Source organism: Cricetulus griseus (assembly GCF_003668045.3).
Source record: "Cricetulus griseus strain 17A/GY chromosome 1 unlocalized genomic scaffold, alternate assembly CriGri-PICRH-1.0 chr1_1, whole genome shotgun sequence".
NCBI lineage: Eukaryota > Metazoa > Chordata > Mammalia > Rodentia > Cricetidae > Cricetulus > Cricetulus griseus.
Window position 1 is genome coordinate 140556694 of NW_023276807.1, and position 10329 is coordinate 140567022.

A 10329-nucleotide genomic window follows, 5' to 3' on the forward strand; every position below is an offset into this window, starting at 1 on the left:
TGAGATCTGCCTGCCTCAGTACTAAGATTAAATTCTTAATAAGAGAACACATAAGTGTGCTCCATTCTTTGATACAGAAAGAGCCACTAAATTATAAGGCATTTAGCACCTCCTGTGCTCAGTGTGGTGACGCTCATGGTGTTAGAGTTGGGGTGAAGGGGATGTTTTCTGATATTGAACACAGCACTTGCACCAGGACATTCAAGCCAAACCTTCTGAACACCAGGCTTTCTGCACAGAGAATCTAACCCAAAGGACAAAGAAATTCACTTTCAGAATAAGACCAGCATCTAAAAGATCTTCAAACAGCAACTGGGTCAAAAGGAAACTCCCCAGGTCCAGCCCTGCAGCTGTGTGTGCCAGAAGAGGCCTGACATGATTTTCACCAAAGCCGATTTCATTCAAACAAAGCATGGACTTGAGCTCAAATGGGTCTTGAAACGGGCCCAGCTAACACAAGAACAGATCCAGAATGCACCTGCCACACTCAGGATGTCCCCAGAGTATGCATCACCTCCATGCTGCCAGTATCCACCACTCCCCCAGAACATGTTGGCATCATTCCTCCACTGTATCTTTTGACGTCTCACCACTTTCCCTGACTTTTGCTTTGGTCTCCCTGATTTTCCTCTGCATCATCCCACACCCTGTGTTCAGACAAATCCAACACTGATCCTGGGTTAGAAACAGCACAGCATGATGTACACATGAGAAGATGTTCAACCTCACTAGCAAAGAATAAAGTGCAAGTCTAAACCACAGAGATGCAATTTCACACCCATCAGATTGGCAAAACGCCACATCTAACAATATCAAGTGTCAGCAAGCGTGTGGAAACACTGGGCCCCCTCCCCCAACCATGCTGGCTAGAATGCAAATCAGTACAACTGCTTTGGAGAGCAATCTGTCAATACATTACAGCTGATGCCCATTTCCTTCAGCCCAGCAATTTCCTTCTGGACATCTTACCACAGAGAAACTATAAACATTTACACAGGGAGACAAATTTAAAACTGCTTATAGCACTGAGATACACTAACAAAACAAATTATAAGCCCCCCCATTATTAAAATCAAATATAAGGTAGCACATTCATTTGAGGGAATATTATACAGCCGATAAAACAAAATAGAATTATGGACATTTTATCAAATAACCTCATGATTATTGAATTAATATAGAGAATTGGTTTGAGCTCATATTTACAGAGTATGTTTAAAATACAAGAATCGGTACCATATCTGGTTTGTCAATGTACCATATTTGGTTTATCTAGTAAAAGTATGAAACACATGGTAAATGCCACATGTGGAATAATGGGCACTGTGTCTAGGGAGAGCAGTGATGAGGGGCGGACGTTCATGGGAGGTTTTAACTGTGTCATAGTTCATTTCTTCCCTGGGTGGGGAGTGCTGGCTGCTGGCTCTATTATTCCACATACCTTTCTGGATGCCTAAAGTTCACCTCCACCCTAAGAAGGAATTCCAGGACTGAGTGTATTTACTCTGTGAATTCTGAAAGTAGCTGGAGGGGGCTGAAAGTAACTGAATGGCAAGGAAGGCACTGGGAGCCGCTGGGCCTCTGCCTATGATCTTCATAAGGGATCCACAGCAAATAATCACAATCACCATCATGTGAATATGGGATTTACAATGTCCCTTAATTAACCCATAATCCCAGAACAGCAACGCTGCAAAAAGTCTATAGCACCAGTGATGGCAAATAATACAGGACGTATTTATCTTAAGAAAGTTTGTGCTGGTTCATTTGGGGGTATTTTCTCTCCAAAGCCAATCGAGGCCTTGGTATCACCACAAATGCCAATCGATTGTTAACAACTTGCCAGAAAGTATTTAGACCATCCAAATTAGCCAGACTTAAAAAAAAAAAAAAAAAAAAAAAAAAAAAAAAAAAAAAAAAAAAAAAAAAAAACCCCTTCACAACTCCTCCAGTCAGCCTGCTTTGGACTGGCTTTATGGGGAGACTAGAGTTCAAACCAGCAAGGGGTGTCTTTCTGATGATGTCACCAAGCTTAATATCATCGGAAAACCTCAACTAACTGCAAAGACCAGGTTCAGATATCTAGTGGGCAGGAAGGAGACCCACGCCTAACTAGACAAGGTTCTCTTAGCTACGAAGGCAATGAAGTTCAACATTTCTTTGGGTTTTAACCCAAATACCTGAAGATCCCACACTAGTGAATATAAACAAGCAGGACCTGCGTATGGTTAGGTAGAACACTGGGCTTCTAACTCAGAAAATTGATCTCAATCTTCAATTCTAGCCAAATATTGGGGTTCCAATTTGTCTTTCCCCAGAGGTCCAAGGAAAAGAGAAAATTCTACGGACTTAATTATCAGGTTCTAACCTAAAATAAACTCCAACATATTAGACCTAGTAGGCCAGGAGAGCAAATATTTTTTTCTTCTTTAAACATCAACCCAGCTCACTTCAGGCTGCATTTGTTAAACACCTAGCAAGTACCCAGAATGGACCCCTGTTCATAACTGTAACCTCTCCCAGCTGATACAGTTAACTCCACATCCAGTTGCCAGTTATCTTTACAAACAGAACACATGAGTCACGGAAACAAGTTATCTTTTCATGCACACGGTGAGAATGCCTCTTTTTTTATTATTATTACTAAAATAAATTCTAAAGCAGTGGTGGTGCATGTCTTTAATCCCAGCACTCAGGAGGTAGAGGCAAGCAGACCTCTATGAGTTTGAGGCCAAATGGTCTACAGAGTGAGTTCCAGAACAGCCGAGCTACACAGAGAAACCCTATTTCAGAAATAAATAAATAAATAAATAAATATAAAAATAGATAAATAAATGAAATTCTGATTATTCTCAAACTACTTGCTTTAGGTAAGTTGATTTATTAAGATAAAACCTTTTTTTATAAAAATCTTCAGTTTGGGAACTGAAATGATGGCTCAGCAACTGCTCTTACAGAGGCCTCAGGTTCAGTTCCCAGCACCTCAGGGCAGCTCACAACTACATGTACCTATAGTTCTAGGATGCAATGCCCTCTTCTGGCCTCTGTGGGCATCAGGCCCATGGTGCACAGACATATAAGCAGGTGAACATTCATATATGTAAAATCAAATTCTCGGTTTTGCAGCAAATGTTTACGGGTTTTACTTTTCCTTCATTTGAAGATGATTTCATATACATAAAAGGGTTCAAATCTGGCACACAAATGGCCTCAGAAAACATCCTGGGGCAGTACATTTTAAACCACCAATGTCTGGTAAGTTCAAGAAGGTTTGAAACAAGGTAGGTACCAACTGAAGTTACTGAGTCAATTAAGAAATGAAAGACTTTAAGAAATACCAATCATTAAGAAACATCTCCTGACCAAAAATGTATTAAATAGCTTTACAAGATGAGAAAAACTAAGGTTCCCCAGAAGTATAACTTAGCAAAGGCCATAAACACTGTACTGGCTGTACACAAGTTAACACTTACTGGAATGACACAGCTTCAATTCTGAGTGGTGTTGACTATGATCAAGTCTTCATGAAAAGTAAAAACCTCAAGCAGAAAGTGTGAGAATATCATGGAAGTGTCCTGTAATGGTCATCAGTCTGACCACTTCCATACCTCTAAGATTCTGCTCACTCCATCTGTGTGGCTATCATAGTGTGCTAAAATTGTCTCATCTTTTCCACCATCGGGCCACAAGCTAAGGAACACCTGAGCTCCTTGGGACTGTGGACCTTGTGTCTTTGTTCATTAAAAACCTGTATACAGTATATGCCAACATTAACACAGCTGGCCCTTCACAGATGTCATTCATAGGTACAAAATCTGTTACACATACACACACACTGCTGGAGACAAAACCCAAGACTCACACAGGCTTTAAGGCACTCTACCCCTAAACTACATGTCCCACCCCCCACCCCCAAATCTACTGCTTGATACAGGCATTCCCTGTGAAACACATTTTACCAGCACTACTAACAAACGAAATGAAGAAATGATTCAAGCCAAGTCACATTTGGTTCCTTTTTTTTTCTTTTTTAGAAAATTCCTCAATTGAAGCAGGAAACAAAACATAACCACAAATGATATCTTCCATTTGAAGGGCCATGAAACACATGGGGAGTGAAATGCATTGCTCAGAACAACAGAGGATTATCAACAGGGGACATTTCCTTGTGCTTGGTAGCAGCTGAAGCATTCTCAAAATTACAACACACCAGCCGAACAAGCTTTACTATCTCCAGCCACACACTGCCATGTGGTCAGGCTGACTTGCCTAAGAGAGCTGATCAGGCATCACTATGGGAGGCATTCACAAGATGTAAATGGGAACCAGCTCCAAAAGGACAAGGGAAGCTCAGTGGGATGGGCAAGAGGAAGGAAGGGGATGCCGCTTAGCTCTCCATCGCAGGAAGAACTTGCTGCCAGGCTTGTTTAAGCTCCGATGAAGGAAAGAGGGCAGCCTCAGAGCTAGATCTTCGTCTGTTTATCTCCCCTAGGAAGATAGTATCTTTAAACACTCAGAACACAAACAGAAAATGTTTAAAACACACCAAATACCTTCTTTTTCATAAAGCAGCTTGAGTGTGTTGTTCTGTAGTAGACTACTCGCCTAGCATGTGCAAGGGTCTCTTTTGAGCCACTCAGTACCAAATAAGTAAATTAAAAACAAAAAAAGCAACACCTGCTAGCCCTACAACTCCTCAAACAAGCTGGGGATCAAAAGGAGAAAGCAGGAAGGATCAAGTAAGAGACCTGGTGAGAAACACAGGAACAAGTGAGACCCAGAAGAGACCTACCTGGAAACAATTCATCGTTAAGTGAGGTCTCTACACGGAGGTAGAGTGAGCTTGTATCTCACGGTGGGGTCAGAGACAGCAGTCTCCACATCACCACTCTTCTCCACTGGGAAATGAGAATGGGAGGGGCAGAACCGACCTGAGCAGCTTTTTATAAGGGGCGGGGTTTCCAGTTCCCACCCCAGCTTTCCTAGAGTGTCATTCAGACCGGCTTTGCATAAGTGACTCTATGGACTGTTTCTATTCAGGTAGGAGAAGACATGATTTCCATGGCCCCTGAAATGACTGGAAGGTGGCATCACAATGAGAAAGAAAGTACTGAGCAGAGCGGCTGGAACTAACTCACTGAGAACTCATGGCCCTGAGCCCCAGGAACTCATCACTCAACACAACCATTATCAGCCCATTTCTACAAGTCAACAGCAAGGCAAAGAGCACTGTGATCAGAGAAACAAAGCTGGTGTGTGCTGCAAGCAGGACTTGAGAGGTGGGTGAAGAACACCTGTCATCCAGCGTTTAAGGCAGTCTCAAGCTGGAGGTCTACCTGGGCTATTGAGACTGTCTCAAAAATCCAAGCCACAGATAAATACATCAGCAGGATTGAACCTAGAGCCTTACCTTAGAACGCAAATATCTCTCCACTTGCTTAAACAGGAAGGTATTAGGTTTACTTCACTATGGGAAGGGGTGGGCGCGGGTAATGGGCCTTAACTTGGTACTTTTAGGTCACCAGAGGAAGCATTGATTCTATTGACACAATACTGGCCCATTTCTTTCATGCCCTCCCAGAAGCTTGTCTCTCTGGCTGAGTTTCACTGAAAACAGGTTGTGACATTATGTCCAGGTGTGCCAAGAAGTCCTAGCTACAGCAAGGGCAAGAACAAGCCAGAGGCAGACTTCCTCTTGGGACATGCTAGCTCTCGAGTTTCCACCCTGCTTCAATACTGAGAAGTGTCACTGAATACAAACTGGACAAGAACAGCATCACAAGCAGGCACTGAGTCTCAGGAGCCTGTAGGCCTGAGGCCACCCCCACAGGTGGGAAAAACAGCATTCAAGCCACTGTGGTTTCACAGTTTGCCCCAGGAGCTGGGTTACAGCAAAGACACTGAGAAGAAATACATTGTCTTCTCAGGGCATCCATTGACATTAATGCCACTGGACAGGAACCTGTGTCTTCAAGCAGAAAGAGGAAATGTCAAGGCTGCAGGAGCCACTGCCATCATCTAAGGAGACCTGTACCACCAAGCAGGCAGCCATCACTCTGGGAGCTCCTGCATTTGCCTTGCTGGCATGGCCTTGGCTGCCGGTGCTGAAAGCTGGAGCCAGCCTCAGCAGGTCTCAACTCCACCTGAGCTAACACATGGCTCCTTAATGCTCTGTGCCATGTGTTGATCTTGCAACAGAATGTGGGACAGAAGATTTAAAAGGCTGTGTGAGGGGGGAAGGGCAGCCAGATCACCTTACCTAAAGCCTTCTTAATCAGGCCTCCTCAGATTCCCTTTAGGGGCTAGTATTACTATCTATCTGGTGGGGTGAGGGGGTCCCCAAAATGGCAAAAAACACCAGTGTTCCAGCTTGAAGGGGCTCAGAGGGGAGAGGATCCAGAGAGTGTAGGCAGAGCCTGAAGCCCCACACAGTGGGCAATGCCTTACCCCCAAACTGACCTCCCTAAGGCTCTCACAAGTGGAGGTAACAGGGGACCCAAAGGCTGGAAACAGGTCTCAGGGAAACTAAACAGGACAGCAAAGTAATGGGGAAAATCCACACTGAAGTGACCGGTGGGTTATGCCCCACCTCCCACTCCCCACTCCTCATGCCCCCTCAGTCCATCACAACGGTGACATGCCGGGCAGTGCCCAAGCTAAGTGGAGAGGAGGCGGGGCAGGATGACCCCTGCAGACTTCCTCACACCCACAGCTGCCTCGCTCCCCCAGGGCCTGCAAATGTTACTGCCGTACAATCTCTCCTGCAGGTGGGGTAAACTGAGGCCTCCAGAACAGATCCGCCTCCGTGCTTTCTGATACCCGGCTTTACTTCACCTCTCTAGCCAGATTCTGCACTTGAATTTTTTTCCACTGCTTTTATGTCTATCCAATTTCTCCCGGTAAGAGCACTGCTGTTGCAAAGTGAATCTTAAATACAATCGAGGCTGAACTCAGAGGACAGTCAGGGAGTCCGACGAGGGTTTATTTACTGCACCAGGAGGATCTGCGTCCTCCCTCTCCGGGCTCGTACCCTCACGGTCCTTCCCCGGGACATCGGTGTGCCACCTCGAGCCCTTCGCCCCCACCCACCGCCCACCGCCCACACCGCAGCTAGAGGGCGGGGGCATGGGGCCGCCCTGGGGATCCCCGGGATCTACTAGGTCCCCAACTGGGACAGAGGCTAGGGACTGCGGTCAGCCGGCCCTGCCCCGGGGCCGGGAACTTCTGGCCGCACAGCCCCTACGGCCACCACGGCGCGCGTGCAGCTCCAGCCCGGGGTTCCCTTTCTTTGCCTGACTCGCCGCGGGCGCGACCCCCGGAGGCTCGGCGGCCACTCACCATATTACAGATGGAGGCGATGTTTCGGACAGTCATTAGTCTAAAGGTTGCAGCGATCGCGCACCGCCATCTTTACCAGGGGAAAACGGGACTGTCCATGGTGGCGCGCAGCGAGGCCGGGCGGCGGCGAGGCGGCCTGGGGCCGGCTTGCAGTGGGGTTGGCGAGAGAGGCCGGGCGCGGCGAGGGCGGGCGGCGGCGCGGGCGGGGAGTGGCGGAGCGACGCAGCCGGGGCCGCGGCCGGCGGGAGGAGGAGGAGCCCGGAGTCGAGAGGCGCTGAGCCGGGAATCCTGGGCTCACGCTGCCAGCCTGCTCGTCCCCCCGGACTCGCTCGCCCAACCCCGCTGGAAGCCAGCCGTTCTTGCTCCGCTGCCCCAGGGTCCTGCTCCGCTCAGGCTGCACCGAGAGACGGTCCCCAGATAAACCCAGCACCACGGCCTTCCCGCCTGACCCAGGACCGCACCGGGCGCTGGACGCTGGCCGATCGCCGGCCGGGGACCTGCACCGCGGGAACACGAGAGCTCTCGGTTCCCGATTTCCCTCTGTCTGTTTCCCTCTGTTCCTGCTGGTCTCCAACAAGCCTTGAGCTTTAGGTGTTGGTTAGCGGAGGATATAAGGAGTAGGGGTGACTGTAGTCCAACTTTAAAGTTTCTCGCCTGGGTTTCAGCCAGATGGCATCCGCCGGAACCCGAAAAGTAAAAACGACCAGGACATGGGCGTGGCCAGAAAGCCCTAGCCAGCAGTAACCCCGAAGCCTGGGAAAAGGTCTGCCAGAAAGGAAAGAATTCCGGATCTAGGCAGATAACTGTCGGAGATTTGTGACAGAGGCAGAGGTTCTAGGCGGTACTAGAGGCTGTCCAGGAAAGATGAGAACAAAACTTCCGTATCCCCCACCCGCGGAGCTCCTGATCTCAGCTTTGTGAAATGGACGCTGTTTGAGTTTTTACATGTCCTGCAGAAGCAGAGACCTCAGGTTGCAAATGTGTACCCCGCTTGAAGAATAAGTTCATGAGGATTGAAAGAATCCATCTCAAACGTGGGGAACAATTGTGTAGACAAGGTTACAATTCTATGCTTCCCACAGGGAAGCAGTGCTTGTGAAACGTGATAAATTGCTGGGCCAGTGTGTTTTGTGACAAATTAAATTAGGAGAGAAATTAATATAATTGAAGACAGCTTTATCTAGCCAAAAGTAACTAACTGGGGGAAAATAGGTTTATACACATAACATGTGAGAGTTGTCCATTGGTAATTCTAGGACCTGGGGTGGGAATAGAAGACAAACACTACTGACTGAAGATTTGGGGGATCAAGTGGATACTGCATTTTTCAGTGTGTAGAAGGACTAATATTCCTCCTCACACTTAGTCATCCTACCTAAAATTTATTTTTAATTTTTTTACTGCTGCCAGTTACGATATACTTTAGGAGTCCTTCAACTTCTTCCATGACTATGCGTAATAGGCACAATTAGCTCCATAAGGTTTAGAGATCAGGTGTCCTACCCAGTTTCTGCTACCCAAATGGCATAGATGCAGGTGTGCTAACCTCAGCTGGGCACCATTTTGGGAAAAGACATTGGTAAAACACCCAAACTATAACTGGCCAGAACACTGAGGCCCAGAAAAGCTTAAAGATTTGAGAAATGTTGGAAGCTGAAGGCCTCGTTTTCACAGGTGGTTTGTCCAAAGCTTTAAATATGGGAGTTTTTCCAGTGATAAAGTTCATGACTTCTTCCAACATGGGTGCACTGATTGCAAAGCCTACTGGATTTTAAGCACAGTTGAGGGCTGGAGAGATGGCTCAGCCAGAAAGTGCTTACTGCAGCCGGGCGGTAGTGGTGCAGGATAATCCCAGCACTCGAGGCAGAGGCAGATGGATCTCTGTGAGTTTGAGGCCAGCCTGGTCTACTGAGCTAGTTCCAGGACAGCTAGGGCTATTACACAGAGAAACCCTGTTCTGAAAAACTAAAAAAAAAAGTGCTTAGTGCACAAGTATGGGTGACTAAATTCAATCCCCAGAACCCACCCCCACAAAAAAAGAAACATGATATAAACAGTGTATAAATAACCCAGTGCTAGAGACACAGAGACAGAATACCTGGGGTTTGTGTTTTTGGGCTAATGAGTCTAACCAAATTGAAAGCAACAGGTTCAGGGTCAGAACCTATCTGTCTCAAAAAGTAAAGTGTATGGGCTATGGATGATTAAGAGTGCAAACTGCTCCTCCAGATGACCTGAGTTCAATTCCCATCACTCAAGTAGGCTGACTCACAAACACCTGTAACTTCACACTTGTAACTTCAGCTCCCATGGTTTCTGGGAGCCATGAAACCTGCATCATATGCACACACCACTTACATACACATCCATAGTTAAAAATAGATCTTCAAACAAAAAATAAGGTGGAAAGGGATTGAGAAAGACACCCAACATCAACCCTAGGTCTTGGCACACACAAACATGTACTCACACATGACCATATACACATTTACACACAAAAACATTGACACAGTGAAAACTGATCAGCGCCTGGCTCCTGGGTGCTGTGCCAACAAGAAATAAGATTATTTGTGTGCCTTCTAACCACCTGAAACTATGTACACAACACAGACATCCAAGTTGAAATCTGAATGTGGTGTAGTACAATCCAGCAGTTGAGAGGCTAAGTCAGGAAGGCTCCTACACATTCAAAGCCCACCTGGTCTACACAGTGAGTACCAGGCCAGCCAGGGCTAGGTGGCAAGACCCTGTCTCAACTTCTACCTCTGGAGGGAAAAACAAAAAGTTGAAACTCAGGCTGTGGGTTTGTCAACAAATCAATTGAACATAGCAGAGTTTATCCAACTCATGAATGATTAAATGTGTTATACAATTGGACAAGGTTGATATTCAAAAGTCTCAATTACAAAAGGCTTGGGTTGAAGAATTGTAACTTTAGCCTCATTCAGCAAGGAAATACTACTCACAGGTGGAAGGAGATAAAAATCTTGA

The 10329-nt window shown here is 46.5% G+C and overlaps 1 protein-coding gene across 1 annotated transcript in view; it reads right to left on the bottom strand.

Annotated features, from left to right (window-relative positions):
- The window catches only part of Usp46 (ubiquitin specific peptidase 46), a 68936-nt gene extending 61418 nt beyond the window's left edge, over positions 1 to 7518 (bottom strand). The window contains exon 1 of the mRNA XM_027390887.2: positions 7339 to 7518. Coding sequence (XP_027246688.1) covers positions 7339 to 7374 — 36 coding nt within the window. The 5' untranslated portion in view covers positions 7375 to 7518. The remainder of the gene's footprint in view (positions 1 to 7338) is intronic.
- Between the last annotated feature and the right edge of the window lie 2811 nt (positions 7519 to 10329).